General features: G+C 35.0%; 1 protein-coding gene across 9 annotated transcripts in view; it reads right to left on the bottom strand.

Annotated features, from left to right (window-relative positions):
* The window catches only part of CEP128 (centrosomal protein 128), a 442,691-nt gene that overhangs the window by 401,415 nt on the left and 22,568 nt on the right, over nt 1-18,708 (bottom strand). For 8 of the 9 annotated variants that reach the window (XM_073011225.1, XM_037984338.2, XM_073011227.1 and 5 more), the window contains 4 exons: nt 15,804-15,965; nt 13,698-13,784; nt 5,352-5,478; nt 4,197-4,318 (listed from right to left, as the gene is read on the bottom strand). In XM_073011225.1, the coding sequence (XP_072867326.1) occupies nt 4,197-4,318; nt 5,352-5,478; nt 13,698-13,784; nt 15,804-15,950 (483 nt within the window). In that variant the 5' untranslated portion in view covers nt 15,951-15,965. Of the gene's footprint in view, nt 1-4,196; nt 4,319-5,351; nt 5,479-13,697; nt 13,785-15,803; nt 15,966-16,962; nt 17,114-18,708 lie in introns of those variants that run through there. The other variant, XM_073011226.1, reaches the window with a different exon arrangement.

Consider the following 18,708-nt stretch of genomic DNA (forward strand, 5'->3'; position numbering starts at 1 on the left):
GAGTAAAAGACAAAGAAAAAAGAGAGAGAGAGAAAGGAGGAGAAAACCGGTCTGCCAACTTTTTCTGTAAAGGGCCCAATAGCGACTATGCCAGGATTACAAGCTGTACGGTCTCTGTCACAGTTAATCTTGCCACTGTAGCGCAAAAGTAACTGTAAACAAATAAGCGTGGCTGAATTACAACAAAATTTTATTCTATCAGCCTACAATGCCTTACTTTGCCAACCCCTGCTGTAGAGAAACTCTTGCTCATGTACACTTGGAACCATGTACAAGAAAGTATGGTGCAGCATTATTCATAATGAGAACATGAGAAACCAAATGTACACCAAGATAAATAAATTGTGGTATACAGCAATGAAAATGAAACAATCAAAGATACCTACGCGTTAGTAAAGTTGAATGTCAAAAACATAACATCAAGTAAAATAAGAAGTTACAAAAGATTATAGTAGTATCCCATTTACATGAAGTTTAAAGGCAAGCAACACTAAATAAGATGTAGGTAGTAAAAATTTAAAATATAAAAAAAAAATTGTTTTTTAAAGCAGAAACAGTGTCATGACATGTATGAAGTCAGGATAGTGGATACCCCTTGGGAAAAGATGGAGTATAAAAGAGGCTTGGGGGTATAATAATGCTTTACTTAGTGGCCTGGGTGGGCGTTATATGGTATTCATTCTCATTATTGTAACTTTAACTGTAAATATATATGCTGAATATAAATCATACTATTTATAAAACTACATTAAACAGACTTAAAGTAACAACAGATTGATTCATTTCAACAAATGCACATTAAGCAATTTATCAGTGCCAGCTACTGAGAAGTGGTTCACAATCTCATACGAGAGCCAGATATGTAAACAAACCACAAATTCTTTACGGGGGCATGAAGAAAGTACACAGTCAAGTGGAGCTAAGGGTAATTTTGAGAATGAACTTAATGAGGAAGAACCATAAAAAGAAAGGAGTGAAGTAGTACAGTGAATGAAAAACTTAAGTTTTGCAACCATGATTTTCCAATTTAGCAAACCAGAAATCCGGGGATGCATCCTTGACACTTCCTTTTCACTCACTGCTACATTCCCCACATGGCTATCTAATTTTCAAGACCTTTCCATTTTCTACACCAAAACGCGTTTAATTCTACCTCCTTCTCTCCGACTCCATCTATCCTAACCCAAGTGACCATCAATCCACACCCAGAGCACAGTAAAATCCTTCTAATTGGTTCACCCACATTGACTCCATGTTCCACACTACAGCCAGAGTGATCTTTTCAAAATAATTTTGTCAGCCCTGTCACACAGCTCTACATAATCTCAGCCCTTCATACTTGTTTAGCCTCGTGGGCCTTCTTTAAATTGCTCATAGGGGCTATCTTCCCTCCTGCCAAGCTATTTGTTCTACCTGGAATGACTCTTACTCAACTTTCAGATCTCAGCTCAGTCAGCCTTTCTTCAGGAAGCCCTCCTTGTCTGGGGCATGTTCTCTACCATACAATTCTGTAGCCTTATGCATCTTTTCACTATAGCATGCATCTCAGTTCATAAATAAGGTTGTATTTATGTATTTATTTAATATCGAGCTCCTCCTCTAGATTATAAACGTATTAAAAGACAAGGTTTCTGCTCATCACTGTTTCCAAGTGTAAGCATTATCCCAATAACAGAGACATTAAATAAACAGAAGGAAACAGTAAATGAATAATGTTAAGATATTGTTCTCTGTTCTGGGCTTCATCATATAGTCCATGCTTGCAAGGTGCAACTATCAAAAAAATAACATTGCCAAGGAAAAGTTTCCACAGGGTGTCTTCTAATACATTTGATTTTGTTGTCTATGCAGTAACAAGTGACAGCTACAGATCAGTATCTTAAGATACACTTTGAGTACCTAATCCTAAAACTACCAAAACAAAAAGGTCAAAGTGCAGAACTCCCCCAGCCCTTTTCGATTTAATTTAGCTACTTAAGACAACAAAAGGAGAAATTACCGCTCTGCAGAGAACTTTAAAGAAGCAGAAAAAGATTTCCACACAACTAGTACTTCAGAAATCTTTAGTGAATACATAAAGTATGGAATTTCTTACTTAATAGCAAATGGCTCTATCAATGATTCAACAATCAGAAAAACACTAACGGTAGGAAAATCAGTAGATCAACCACACAAAGATTAACTTGGTCATACTAAACCAAACTTAGTAAAAGAGAAAGTAGCTGACTTAGCAGGGCTTACGGAAAAATGTGCTGAACAAGAAAGGAAACAGAACATGTCCAATTAAGCTCATTTTTAAATGTTCTGCAAGATATAATCTTCCATAACAAAACTCAAAACAAAGGAAGATGATTTGTACATTGAAAATAAACTAGTTTACTTGAAAAATCCTATATTAACAATCTTATATTCACATAGAATGACAAAAGACCCCATATAGCCAAAACAATCCTAAGCAAAAAAAGAACAAAGTTGGAGGCAGTATACTCCCTAATCTCAAAACATTATAAAGTGCTTGTAATCAAAACAGCACGGTACTGGCAAAAAACAGATGCATCAACCTAAGAACAGAGGCGAAAACCCAGAAATAAATCCACACATTTGTGGTTAGCTGATTTTTTATGAAGGTGCTAAAAACACACAATGGGAAAGGATAGTCTCTTCAATAAATTGTGTCGGCAAAACTGCACATACATGCAAAATAATGAAATTAGGCCCTTATCTTATAACACACAAAAAAAACCTCAAAATGGACAAAACACTTAAATACAAGACCTGAAACTATAAAACCACTAGAAGAAAACGTAGGAGAAAAGCTCCATGACTTTAGACAATGATTTCTTGGATATGATGACCCCAAAAGCACAGGCAGCAAAAGCAAAAACAGGCAAATGGGATCACATCAAACTATAAAGTTTCTGTATAGCAAAGGAAACAATAAAGTGAAGAGACAATCCACAGCATGGGAGAAATATCTGCAAACCGTATGTCTGACAAGGCATTAATATCCAAAATATGTAAGGAACTCAAACAACTCAATAGCCAAAAAAAAAAAAAATTTTAATGGGCAAAGGACCTGAACAGACACTTCTCAAAAGAAGACATAACAATGGTCAATAGGTACATTTTTTAAAATATTCACCATCAGTAAACTTTAGGAAAATCCAAATTGAAACCACAATGAGATATCACCTCACACCTGCTAAAATGGCTTTTATCAAAAAGATGGAAGATAAGTGTTGGACAGGACGTGGAGGAAAGCGACCTCTTGTACCCTGTTGGTGGGAATGTAAATTAGTACAGCCATTATGGAAAACTGTATGGAGGGTCTTCAAAAACTAAGACTACCATATGACCCATTAATCCCATTTCTGGATATATCCCCAAAGCTACTAAAATCAATGTGTCAAAGGGATATCTGCACTCTCATGTTCATTGCAGCATTATTCACAATAGCCAACATCTGCAGACAACCTAAGCATCTATCAGTGAATGAATGGATACAGAAAATGTAGTATATATACACCACGCAATACTATTCAGCCTTTAAAAAGGGAGAAATCCTGTCATTTGCAAAAACATGGATGAATCTGAAGATATTATGTTAAGTAAAAAAGGCCAGGCACAGAAAGACAAATACTATATGATCCCACTTGTGTATGAACTCTAATAAAGTTGAACTCATAGAAATATAGAGAATAATGGTTACCAGAAGGTGGTGGGGAGAGGGGGTGAAGAGAGAGAAAGGGGAGTTGTTGATCAAACAGTCCAAAGTTTCAGACAGACAGGAGGGATAGGTTTTGAGATTCATTGCACATCAGGGTGACCAGTGTCAATAATAACGTACTATATATTTCAAAATCACTGACAGAATAAATTTCAAATGTCTCACCATAAAAAATGATAGATAAGCAAAGTGATAGATGTTAACTTGATTTAATCATGCCACATTGTATACATATATTAAAACATCTTATTATACCCCATTAATGTATACAACTATGATTTTTCAATAAGAAAAAAATAATAAAAAGTAAAATAAAGTCATTTACTTGGTTCAAAATCAAGGGATGAGTATAAAGTTACTAATGATCAAATTGGTTAAAATATAAACTTAAAGTTCAAGTGTTAGTCATCTATATACAATAGAAACATAAGGAAATACTGCACACAAATCACAGAATTGTACAAAGTACCTGAGTCGTATCATCAGTCTCTTGAACAAAGCGGACACCAGTTCTTGATCTGGTATTTCGTTTAATACCCAGTGGATCCCCATAGTCCTTGAGAGGTGAGGTAGGTGGAAAACGATGGCTCTCTTCACAAGTGAAAGAAAAGGGAAGGTATTAAAACACTGCATAGAAGAGACCATCTAAAATTTTACTCAGTACAAACAAGGCAGAGATGGATATACATATACATATGTCCCTAACCCAGACTATTTCCCAACTATCTTGCTATGGCTATAAAGTTCCACCAAATTAGCATTAATTGTGCTCTTAAAGCAGATAAAATGAAAAACAGAAATAACCTGGAAATAGAACACTCCAAAGTTTCAATTTGCTATACTTTCCAAAGAAGCAACATATTTGCTCATATAAAAATAATGAATTGCTAAATAAAAAACTTGTATGACCCCTTAATATAACTTAATACTAAAAAACACAATTTTTAAAACTACGTAATCTACAATCTGAACAGCATATAAAAATAAAAACTACAGAAAAAGTACCCAATTTTTAATCATTTTGATCACAATCAACAGTAATATTAACAATGTAAGGTACCAATGTTCAATGTTCAATTATCTAAATCGTCTTCCCTTACTGCAGGCTTTTCGATTCAAACATGAATCTCAGTGCTATACAAAAGTGTAAGTAAGATTAATTAGGACAAACGGTCATAACCTTTAAGCTAGTCATTCATATCCACCTGCATGCCAAGACTAAAATTCATCTGGTCTTAACAAGTATCACAGGATATTTCATAAGACATGTGAAATGTATTATGCTAGGACAAGATACTTAACCTAAAAAGTGTATCACATAGTGAATCTTATTTATGTATTTGTTTTGATTCTTTGGCAGCAGACAATTAAATCCAGGTTTTTGTCAGGTAAAGCTCTAATGTGGTCTACAGAGTCTAAGGAAAAAAACAATATAACAACAAAGATCCTTTAATATATTTCAACTTATGTACTATAAAATCCTGGACAACTACATGTTCTATCATCCAATCTGCGTGAAGTTATGCGTGGGTCATATTTCTCCAAAAATTAAATGTATTCAATATCTACTTCAAAAATATTATTAAAACAAAAAATTGTTTTCTAGAACATTTGAAGTGTTTACCTGGCCCAGTGCCACCATCAAGGTCACTTGCACTCAAACTTGTAACAGAAATACTTCTCCCTCCTGAGTTTCTCAGTAAACGTTGACTCCGGAGTTGGTCAATTGATTGTTCCAAGCTTTCTTTTAACTAATTTAAAGAATATAATGAATGAAGCGTTATTCTTCCTAAACAACTTCCAAATACAAATAGACCAAAGATTTTCAAAGCTATTTCTGAAATATCTGGGTTCCCCCAAAAAAATATATCAGAAAATGTTAAACTATGTTTAAAATATAAAAGTAGTAAATACAAATATTTCAAGAACCAATACTAAAATCTGGTTTTAAAAGGCATCTGTCACTACCTATTCCATTTTTTATTGCCAGATGTGGAAAAGATATCTACTGTGTAAGGGCTTACAAAACCAAATTGAAATGTCTAATTGGTGCACTACTCATGTGAAGAAACATAACAAGGTCAACACAACTGAAAGAAGACAGAAAACTTTCCTCCCTTCTAAACATTCCTTCAGAAACTCCAGGTCTACAACAAATAGGAAACTAAACAGCTGTCACAGTGACAGCTGCTACTGAAACAATGTACACCGTCCAACTGTATTAGCAGAATACCTCTTTCAGTCATTCAAAGGCTTCAAATCCCAGAAAATGATTGGGTCAGATATCAGACTGCCAGTACACACTAAAAACTACAGTTGTCCAAATGCTTTATTCAGTTTATTAAGGAGTCAGCCAACAGGGGACATACAAAAACATATCTTTAGACTTAAAAAGCTACATTAAATAAAAACATGCTAAATACTGAGAATAATGTTCAGAGCTGTAAACAATTACAGACCTGAGAATAGGATTCGACTAAGACCCGAGGGAAAAAAAGAGTAAAGCTGAAGAAAATCCATACATCTTGAATTGCTGGGAAACTTCGGGTCTAGATATCTTATTCAAGGATGAATAGAAAGTAATCATTTTAAACATAATGCATGGATCCATGGAACAAGTCATCTATAACTATTTAAACAGAATTTGACATTCTATATAAACCAAACGATTCACTGAGAAGACAGGGTTTCCTAAATATAGCCAGTGTTAAAAGGTAGAACACCATTTATGGGAAGAACAAGTTGCTTTAGTTGGGGAAACGAGCGGAAAGAAAGGAACCTCAACTGAAGGAAAAGCACAGATGAAACAGAATATGAGTCACAAACAAAGCAAATCCTTTTTCAGTCTGGCTGTTTGGATTTGGCTGTTCTGGAGAACTAAAATTGAAACAATTCGTATTAAAAGAAGTAGAGTTAGAATTTCAGGAATCTACTTCTTTTGTCCCTCTCATTTCTGTAAGAAAAAAAAAAAAAAAAAAAAAAAGAGGATTTCCACATCCCTCTGTTTCCTCCTTCCCTAAACTGGGATATGTACGATACCATCCTGCCTTGAGTATTCACCAGCCAGCTCTAAGACTCAGCATTGGCTGGGCGCGTTGGCTCACGCCTGTAATCCCAGCACTTTAGGAGGCCGAGATGGCTAGATCACTAGGTCAGGAGTTCAAGACCAGTCTGGCAAACATGGTGAAACCTCGTCTCTCCTAAAATACAAAATATTAGCCGGGCATGGTGGCGGGCGCCTGTAATCCCAACTACTCGGGTGGATGAGGCAAGAGAACTGCTTGAACCTGGGAGGCGGAGGTTGCAGTGAGCTGAGATTGCGCCACTGCACTGCAGCATGGGTGACAAAGTGAGACTCTGTCTCAAAAAATAAAAAAATAAAAATAAAAAAACAACTCAGCATCAATCCACAAAACATACTATGATGCCCAGGAAAATCAAGGTTTACCTTCAGAGTAATTTACACATACGTAAAATAACACATAAGTGGACCAGAGATCTTATGCAGTGACCACAAAGTAGTATATCAGTAATCTATGACAAAATTATCAGAATAAAACTAAACAATGTTAAAGCTTAAAAGCTCAAATTCAAACTGTAACATGAGAAACAGACTAGAAATATAAAGTGACTTTAGATCATACAAATTAGTGTCAGAACAAAAATATAAAATCAGCTCTCTTAACGTTTGCTGTGTTTATTATTTCCATCTTTCAAGCTAAACTCAATTTCAGTATCCTTTTGAAAGCAGAGTCAGCTATCATTTCTTACTACTGCTTCTTTTTGAAGGTAATCTGCCTTTTTAGCTCTGGCTATTTTTCAGATTTTCTCTTTACCTTTGTCAGTGGTTTTATTATGTATCACTATGTACAGTTTTATTTGCATTTATTCCATTTTTGATCCATAGAGATCAGAAAATCCATAGCTTAATAAATTTCATATGTTGTAAATTCTCAGGCATCATCTTTTCAAACATTGTTTTTGCCTCATTCTCTCTCCCCTCTCCTTCTGGAAATACAACTGCGTTTCAGTTATACCTTTTTACCAAATGCTGTATGTCTTCTTTTCTCTTTTCCATATTTTTTCAATCTTTCATTCTTCCAATCTTTTTGGATATCTTATGCTACTTTGTCTTTCAATTCATGAATTCTCTTTCAACTATATACAAGCTATTGTTCACTTCATTCATTAAAGGTCAGTTGGTTATTTACTTATGTTATTTTTCAGTTTCTGAAATTTTCATTTGGTTCCTTTTAGTTTTCAATTATTTTCCAAATCTCTTAATTCTTTTAATTTTTTAAACATGTTATTCATGGTTACCTTATAGTCCCATATATTTTTCTATTGTCTGCTTCTTCCCTTGGTTTTCAGACACCTTTTATATTCTCTTATGTCTGTGTATTCCTTATCATGTGATAGACATTTTACATGAAAAGCTGTAGAGATAATTTAAAGTTCAAGAGGATGACATCTTTCTTCAGAAAAATCTGGTTCTGTTTCTAACAGAAAGTCAGGTTAGGGTCACTAGCAATATCAAATCACCTCAATCCACTTAGGAATTGAGTGGTTCGAGGACAGGCTTCTGTTACTATGAAGGCTGTTCTATTTTCAGTTTATCACTTCTCATTTCCAATTCACCACTTTGCCTATACTGTCACCCTTTGGGGTCTCCATTAAAGCTGAAAGGCTCCTGAACTCCAGTTTTGCTCTTCCAAGCCTCTTAAGTTGATTGATAACTCTGATCCTAGCCTCTCTGCTTTTAATCCGCCTCTTTAGGAATCAGCTATCACCTTGAAGGAGGAAAAAAGTCCCAAATATAAGACTTACCCTTCTGGACTTACGTTTTTTGCCAGATCCTGACTACAAAATTCCTTACTGCCTTAGTAGTTTTTTGATGGATTCATAATATTATTTTTTTACTTTTTTTTTCATGTTTCTAGTTGTTCTCAGTAGAAGAATTGATCGAAAATAATCTTATCTATCAATGCCAAAAGCAGATCTTGCCAGCATCCTTTTTATGTAGGCTTATTTGCTAACAAATCCTAAGCTGTAACTAAAAGCTGAGAAATAAAATGAATTTTCACACACACACACACACACACACACACTCCCTGCCACCAAAAGAAAAAAAGCTACCATGAGACATACAGAAGAACATTAAAGAACAAGAGAAATGAAACATTTCCCCAAAATCTAAGAAGAATAAAAGATGTTCAAAAACTATTTCAAAAATACAAAAATTACAAAAACGATTTGTCAACCCCATTTTAAAACTCTAAAAAGATATATCCAAAGCCATTGAAGATGAACAGGATGATTTATAAGGTCCAAAAAATAAAATTATGTAATATAAAGGGAGATGAATGAAATAAAGGCTATTTTAAATTACTCTTCCAAGCATTATGGCAAAAACAATTCTTGCATCTAAAACATAAAACTAAAAATGTAATAGAATTAAAATCTACACTTGAAGTAGTCACAACACAACACAACAGACACTGCACAAAATTTAATGATGTATGGAGCCGATTTGGTAACTCCTAAAACACAAAAACCAAGAAATAAAGAGATAAAGTATGAAGTCATAAAAATTGTTTTAAACTCTTTCGGATCATAACACCTTACTAGGTGTAAAGCCGAACCAAACAAAATTAAATAAAAACAAAATAATATTAATAAAACTCAATCTAACATTAATTTTCTATGATGGATGATATTATTTTCCTAAAATTAATCAATCTCACCCAAGACTGTGGTACTAACTACAATGTTGTAAATTCTTTCGAGTCTAGTAGGACTACCTCACCAGATACCAAATGATGATCCTATTTTCCCCCACTTTCCCCTGTCTGAAATACTGTAAAATGGACATCACAGAACATAACGTATATCAATACCTCTCTTGATATAAATGCATTATTTAAAGATTAGGTCTATTCTTTCACCCTCTGTTCTTTTGATATTAACCTGAAACAATGGAAACTACTGTGTACCAGTATAAATGCAAATAAAATTTGGGCACTGGAATTGAATGGCTATGGTTTGGATCTGTGTCCTCACCTAAATCTCATGTTCAATTATAATCCCCAGTGTTGGAGGTGGAGCCTGGTGAGAAGTGACTGGATCATGGGAGCAGAGTTCTTCTGAATGGTCTAGCACCATCCCCACTTGGTACTGTACTGTGAGTGAGTTATCATGAGATCTGGTTGTTTAAAAATGTGTAGCACCTCTCCGCTCCTTCCCATGCTCCTACTCTGGCCATGTGACATGTGTGCTTCCCCTTTGCCTTCTGCCATGATTGTACGTTTCCTGAGTCCTCCCTAGAAGCTGCTTCCTGTACAGCCTGTGGAACAGTGAGCCAATGAAACTTTTTTCCTTTATAAATTACCCAGTCTCAGGTAGTTCTTTATAGCAATGCAAGAATGGACTAACACAGGTAGTTTATCCAAATCATCAAGACATGCTTTTTCAGATTTAAGCATGTAGTAGGCTTCCTCTAGCCAAAGATAAAACAATTTGAGCATAAATAAAAACATTAACTCCAATGGATGAAAACACTTTAAATATGCATAAATTATAAGTTAATAATGATACTCAAGGGGTAAAAAAGTCATTGGTCACCATAAGAAGATGTAGGAAATCAATTATTTTGGAAACTGATATATAAATGAATTGAAAAATAACTGTAGATGCTTTTACATTACCATGAAAATAAAATACTAAGTTTTAAAATTGTCACAGAGATCTCCGAAAGCCTTTTGATGTCTCTATTTGGAAAAACTCTGATTAGAAACAAAATGTAACTCAAGGTTAATGAACTGAAAAAGAATGCATATAAAACTCAAAAGGATTGACTACATTGCAACCTAAATCTATGAAAGGAGATCATCTGGGCAACAATGGGTACTCCAAAAAACAGAAGTGATCATTAAAAACATTATAATTCAGGCCGGGTATGGTAGCGCATGCCTGTAATCCCAGCACTTTGGGAGGCCAAGGCAGAAGGATCACTTGGGCCCAGGAGTTCAAGACCAGCCTGGCCAACACGGTAAGATCCCATCCCTACTAAAAAATTAAAAAGTAAAAAGTAGCCAGGTATGGTGGTACACAACTGGAGTCCCAGCTACTCAGGAGGCTGAGGTGGGATGATTACTTAAGCCCAGTAGTTCAAGGTTACAGTGAGCTGTGATTGCACCTCTGCACTCCAGCCTGGATAACACAGTCAGACTCTGTCTCAAAATAAGTAAATAAATAAAAATTTAAAAATAGAAATATTGTGATTCAGAAGGACCAAAGAAAAGCTTCATTTGCTTTCCTCTGCTGTACTACTTTCACTTCTGCCCCCACTCCTGTCTGCATCTTTCACATCCCATCAGATAACTTTCTTACATGTTTTATTTTGTGGATGAAATAAGATAATCTATGTAAAACAATTAGAACAGTGCCTGAGGCAGATTTGGTTATTCAGTAAATGACACCTTTTATTATTATGATTAAAGGCAATGACAATAAAAGTAAAAAATAAACAGAATGATGAAATAGAATGCTTTAATCTGGAGAAGGTATTTAAAAGAGTTTGTCATTTCCTAAAAATGTATTTACAACTCAAATGGAAATATCTGTTGAGTTTATTTACTTCCCATTTATAAAACCACTCCCGGGCAGGACGCGGTGGCTCAAGCCTGTAATCCCAGCACTTTGGGAGGCTGAAGCAGGCGGATCACGAGGTCAGGAGATCGAGACCATCCCAACCAACATGGTGAAACCCCATCTCTACTAAAACTAGAAAAATTAACTGGGCATGGTGGCATGTGCCTGTAGTCCCAGCTACTCAGGAGGCTGAGGCAGGAGAATTGCTTAAACCTGGGAGGCGGAGGTTGCAGTGAGCTGAGATCACGCCACTGCATTCCAACCTGGTGACAGAGCAAGACTCCATCTCAAAAAAAAAAAACAAAAAAAACTATTCCCTCAGAAAGTTCAGCATTATTCAACTCTAGGCCTACCAAAGAGACTTGATGACAATGGGTCCCTCACTGAAAACTGCTTTCTTAACATTACAATATTTACTGCTATGGAATATATCATACCTAAAATTGGGTATACATAATTTAACTTCCCAACTGCCCAATTCAAAGGAAATTTGATACCCTAAGTAAGGATCTAATACTCAACTTTACAAAGGAGGACTATACTCTGCTAATGGTTAACAAGAATGTTTTCAGTTTTTCACTAATAAATTAAAAAGCAAAGACTCAATTCCCATTATTAATAAGGTAATGAATCTGAAACATTTCATGAGCTACTCAAATATAACAAAGTCTATAGAGCTCCATTAGTCAAGTACATCATAAATCATAAAAATGCTGTAAATACAAGGATGTCCGAACTCATTTTCTAAATAAAAATAGTAGAAACCCTTATAAGAGAAGATATGTTTCCCTACACCCAATTAGCTTACAATTACAAGTGATTAATGATGACTATACCTTTACTTTGTAAAAAAAAAAAAAAAAAAAAAAAAAAAAGAAACCAGTCATCAATTACAACTTGGGAGTTACGTGACAATTCAATACAACACAGGTATGTATAAAACAATTATTATTCCTTCATATTTCCAATGATAGCTACACACACAATGTGATTTTAGTGTTTTCATTACATTGTATATATACCCATCATTGGAAACATGAAGGAATAAATTTAATTGCTTTTCCAAGAGTTTACAGGATAGGAGTAAGCAATTCCAAAGGAAAGAAAGGTAGAAGATAGAATTAGCAACACATTAATTAAAAATGCATTATTAACTTTATTCCAGAACTCTGAAGTACATTTCTTTCTTACATCCCCATGTAAAGTAAGTATAAACTGGAACATCCTTGAAAGGGCAATTTTGAAATGTGCAGCAAATTTTTAAATGCACATATCCTTTAACCCTGCAATTCTACTTCTAGCAATCCTACAGGATTACAAAGACATATATATGGGTGTGTATAATAATGGTCATTGCTATATGTTTATAAGAAGAAGAAAAACTAGATACATTCATACTATGGAATACTGTATAACCATTCAAAACAATGAAGTAGTGCTACACAAACTTACATGGAAAGTGATACGCATTATTAAATTTTAAAACGTTGTATAACATTATATTTAATACGATTCCATTTTTAAAGCAAATCGTACATATGCTTGCAAATACATAGAAAATGTTTGGAAACATGAAGATCTCAAAATTGTTACCCTCTTTTTTGAGTGGGGCTCAAAGGGAGGCTGGATAGAATTGGAGGCCATTATCCTAAGTGAAGTAACTAAGGAATGAAAAACAAAATACCACTTGTTCTCACTTATAAATGAGAGCTAAGCTATGCGTACACAAAGGGATACAGCGTGGTATAATGGACATTGAAGACTCAGAAGGGAGAAGGCTGGGAGCAGGGTAAAAGATGAAAAACTATTGGGTACAATGTACACTCTGTGGCTGGCAGGTACACTAAAATCCCAGACTTCATCACTATACAATTCATCCATGAAACCAAAAAACCATTTGTTCCATTAAAGCAACTGAAATTTTAAAAAATTCAAAAGGGGCTTTGAGAGAGGAATTTTTCATTTTTTGTTTTAACAATGAACACTTATTACTTGAAAATAAACCATCCTTGAAATTCTTAACTCTGCATGAGGGGTTTCTCCATGGTCTAAGTTTACCAAGTCTCCATTAAATTTATATCTTGAATTCCTCTCTCTCTCTGACGTAAAGCCTTCAAATTCAATAGAATCTAATTTATATAAGCTAGTTAGCAATCCATCTGACAAGCTAACCTAAATTTAAACTATAAAACAAAAAATTAGTTTAAAATCTAAAGTGCTTCACAATGGTTATTTCCTTTAGCTCACATCCCCATTCCCCAAAACACTTCATTCCCAAAATGTTGGGTAGGAGAAAATGCAAACATATGTAGTTTCTCACATGTTCTATCGCACCCGCCTGTCCATTACTGTATTCTCGGTATCGTCCAAGCATCTGGTCCACTTGTCGCAGGTTCCGACTGGTATCCTGAGAAAGAAAATTGACTGAATTAATTATTCCAAATACTTTTTTTCCTAATCGATCTTAGTAGTATGTCAATCAACTAAGTCAACAGTTTGTAAAATGTATAAATTTTATCATGGCTAAGTTGAATATCAATGTACTTCATACATATTAAGTAAATCTTAACACCACTGAGAGAAACCCAAATCCGACTGCAATTTACTTGTGTAATATCTGCAGCACATAATGTAAATCGTTATTCAAGGTCCCCTAGTAAGTTGGCAACAAACCATTAATTCTTAGAATCACAATTTTCAATTTGTGCCCCTCAACCAATTCACACTCTCTTTATAGAAAAGGAATCCTGAAACAGCAAATCTAGTAGACTGTGCGAGAGAAGAAAATCATTAAGAGCAATGTTATTTCAACTATTCTTTTACCTCAGAACTTGATGAGAAGAAAAATAACAAATTTAATTTTCATCACAATAGAAATGGTTCTCATCTAAATATGCTAGATTTTACCTGGGAGATTAATCAAGATATTTCTCTCAAAAATATATACCTATTAATGTGTCTCAGTGTTGGGAAAGTACAAGAATTCGTACTGCAAAATTGCATTGTTATCTTACTTTACTTACATTTTACTTACTTTACTTACTTACTTATTGATCAGAAAGGGTCTTGCTCTGCCACCCAGGCTGGAGCAAAGTGGCATGATCATGGTTCACTGCAGCCGCAGCTTCCTGGACTCAAGGAATTCTACTGCCTCAACTTCCTGATTAGCTGGGACTACAGGTACACAGCACTATGCCCAGCTAATTTTTTTTTTTTCTTAATTTGTGTTTAGACAGAGTCTAAGTATGTTGCCAAAGCTGGTCTCAAACTCCTGGCTCAAGTGATCTTCCTACCTCAGCCTCCAAAAGTGCTAGGATTACAGGCATGAGCCACCATGCCCAGCCCAGCCCATGATGTTACTTTAAATAAGTTTAAAAAGGATAGGTCTTCTGGTTTTCAAATCAAAGCATGCCTTCGCCATCAAAAATTATCTTCTTCTTATCTAAGCATACTAATCCAAAGCAATTAAAAGCCAAAATCCATGCTTAGCCAGACTAAGGCAAAGGTAAGGGATTAATGAGTAGGAAATACATTCTGAGTTTTCTTTTTTCCCATATAGCTATGTTACCCTTCCCCCACCTCTTTTCTAAAGCCCTTTCTAAGAAAAAGCAGCAAAATGCCTTAACTCAAACCTCCAAATGCTGGCAAAAATTAGTCTCTACATCAAAATGGCATCTTTTTATTTTCATCCACAAATAATCTACCTCACCAAAATGAGCAATTTCTCTAAAGGCACGTGCCCATGAGAAGCTAAACTATCATCATTTCTACTGGTTTCACTCCCACAATATTTTATTTAGAAATACTGCTTTATCCTAAAACACTCTCCATCACCTATCACATATTTCAAATATCTTTACCAACTGTCATAGGCAGAATAATGGCCCTCAAAGATATCCAAGTCCTAATCCCTGCAACCTGTGTATGTATACCTTACATGGCAAAAGGGATTTTGCAAATGTGATTACATTGAAGACTTTTAGATGGAGAGGTTCTCCTGGATTATCGGGTGGACCCAATGAAATCATAAACATCCGTAAAAGAGGAAAAGGGAGGCAGGAGAAGTAAAGTCATAGGATGTGAAAGGGCTTGACCCTTCCAACCCTTCCCTGCTGGCTTTGAAGATGAGGGAAGGCAGCCACAAGACAAGAAATGTGAGCAGCCTTTAGAAACCAGAAAAGGCAAAGCAACAGATTGTTCCCTTAGAGCCTCCAGAGAGGAACACATCCCGACCAACACTCCAAGACCCAATGAGACCAGTGTTGACTTCTGACATACAAAACTTTAAGATAATAATTTGTGTTGTTTTAAGACATTAGCTTTGCAGTAATTTGTTACAGCAGCAAGAAAACTAATCCACTGACTGAAACTATTAAGCAGCTCAAACTATTTAAATACTATTAAATGTAACCATTGTTAAACTAACCTGTAAAGTACTTGTTATAGTGTTGACCTTCTCGGTAACTTCTACTGTAGGAAGACTTCGAGTTCCCCTGTGAGTTGATCTGGCAGCCCATGGACTCAATCGATCACGATAGCGAAAGTGATCTGATTCGCTGGATGATTCTGCCATTGATGTACACAAATCCTTTTAAATAAATACAGGCCAAGGTTAATGAAACAGGAAAAAGCATAGAAATAAAAGACTAATATAACTGTTTACTTTTGATCTCTTGTCTATGTTCAACCCATTAGTTATTTTGTACACTGTAATTTCTACATACATAGCTTAAAAACACAAGAAGTCACTTCCCCATGTAATTCTCCCTCCTTCGTTTTCTCTGCTCTAAGGGAGTAATTCCTCAGATATGATTTTGGTCATGTTTACAAGTCCAGTGATAATAATACCTTGGATTCATGCAATGCTTCCAAATCTTAAAAGTATTTTCACATTTAGTACCTCACTTAATCCTACCAACAACACCGTAAGGTAGATGAGAAAAACACAGATATTCTCTAAAGTGAGGACCGGCAGGTATCTTAATATTTGCCTAATGTCCATTCTACTATAAGAACATAGGTAAAGACACACAGCATGACCTACAATAAGACGGTCTCATTCAGTGTACACTGACAACTCTCATGTACCTTGATTTAAAATACAGTAGAATTAAACAAATGCTGTAATACAGGTCCAAATTCTACAATAACAGATACGTGAGAAGGTGGCATCTTCAACATCTCCACCAAAATAGAAAGCCGGACATTCTGCGTATAGGCATCAGTAGATAATTCTCTAAACATGCTTTTCTTCCACCCTTACCTCAGTTTTAGGCTATTTAATGCATTAAAAAAATTATTTCATGCAAGGGAATCTCAAAAGTTTCAGGAAACCTTTTAATAGAAGTAGAAGAAACTAGTAAGTTCAGAACAAAGAAGCATCAGAGAAACTCAACTGATAAAAAGTGAAAGTGTATTGAGTATCCCAATAATTTCATTTTCTACTTAATGGTGGGTTAATGTTACTTTAACATTAATTGCTAGAATCTTTCTAAAATCTACATGGCCATTTTGCTGGCTGATTAAATACAGTGTGATAAAATATTTCTTTTTTTTTGGTTTTGTTTTTTCAGATGGAGTCTTACTCTGTCACCCAAGCTGGAGTACAGTGGTGCGATCTTGGCTCACTGCAACCTCCGCCTCCCGGGTTCAAGCGATTCTCCTGCCTCAGTCTCCTGAGGAAACATTTCTTGAATAACAGAGTATCTTAGACTTCCAGGATCTTTATTCTGAATGCATCTGGAAGTACACTGATCATACATTTAAGGAGAAAACAAAGAGAATTTGCTAAATGTGTACATGTCCTAAAGCATTTAATGAAAGCAATTGTGTTTTTAAAATATTAGATGAAATATAACTAAACAAATAAATAAACAAGCAAGAAACCTTGCCATAAGCTTAGGTTTTTTAAAATGAAATACAGTCTGTTACTGCTGTATCAAAAAAAAAGAATCAGCGAAATATCCAACTTCTTCACACTAGCTAAGACAGGGTTAGAGAACATCCTGATGGAACACCCATGCTTCTCCTCTGCCCAGAGCTCTTAACTTCCTTCTGCATTTGTCTTCTCTGGTTCTTGCCTGTCTTCTCCTACATGTAAGTACAAAGGTATAGTACCCATGATGTCAGTCCCTCCCACCATAAGGAAACATGAACAAGAAATTAAGACTGAAGCAACTGTTTGGCTTTGCTTTTCTTGGCTCACAATTGCTTAAGTCCAAAGGAAAAAAGTATTTTCTTTAGAAGAAAAGACATCTTACATATAATGTTCACCTTTTAAACTTAGGAAATCACTTGTATGCATCTCATAAATCTATGCCATGTAACCTAACATCTTTTACTCTAAGTTACAGTACTTCCCATCAAGCGTTTTCCATTAGTGAAGGCAGGAAAAGATCAACATTTTGTAAGAATTTGCTATTCTGTCAGTTACTATGCAGATGCTTACATAAGGCAGCCCAATTTAATTCTCATAACAACTTATTAAAGCGAATACTATTAACCCCCAATTTATAGAGGATATACTACTGCTAAAAGATATAAAATAACATGCAACTCCCTACAGTAATTATAAGTAGAATGCAAAACCAAGATTCAGCTGGCTTTCTCTGTCCTCAATACTATGTTCTTCCCACTGTGCTCCGCTGTCCGTTTATCCGAAGAGTTAACAATCTTAACAATTAACAAAAAGTGCTAAAGACTGCAAGTGCAGGCCAGAGCCTACATGTGTCTATAGTCTCCTCAACTCCCTTTCATTTCATGTTAGCATAAAAATATCAAGAAAAAAGGGAACTATCAAGTAATAATATAAAAATCCTAACTAGGCACCAGGAAAAAAACTAAGTGACATATCTATACTAATACATTTAATAAAGCCCTGAAACAAATCAATCCATGGGTCCCAGATAAAGGGATTTTTGCTTCCTTATTCCTTTTATCCTTTACATAAGAGAAAATAATAATTATGCCTGGCATCTGTCTCTCTCATATCAAAATTCTATAGCTTAAAGCATAACAATTTTCATTTTAACAAGTCATAATTGTGGGAACTAGATTGAAGTTAATAAATCACTGAAGATAAGAAATCAGGCAGAATAAAAAGTTAATATTGAAAAAGCCAATGTGCTTACTATAACAGTTGTTAATGAGAACAAGAAACAAAATAACTGTTTTTGAGATAACTGATATTTCTAAGAGTATCAAAATTTTAATAATAATCAGTTATCTGAAGACAACTTCACCAGATATAAATGGCACGTCAGACACTTCTACTATGTAGACAATTTAAGTTTCAAGATGACTAAAAATAATTATAACTGAAATTTGGGGAT

The sequence above is a fragment of the Chlorocebus sabaeus genome, chromosome 24, assembly GCF_047675955.1.
Source record: "Chlorocebus sabaeus isolate Y175 chromosome 24, mChlSab1.0.hap1, whole genome shotgun sequence".
In the NCBI taxonomy this organism is placed as follows: domain Eukaryota; kingdom Metazoa; phylum Chordata; class Mammalia; order Primates; family Cercopithecidae; genus Chlorocebus; species Chlorocebus sabaeus.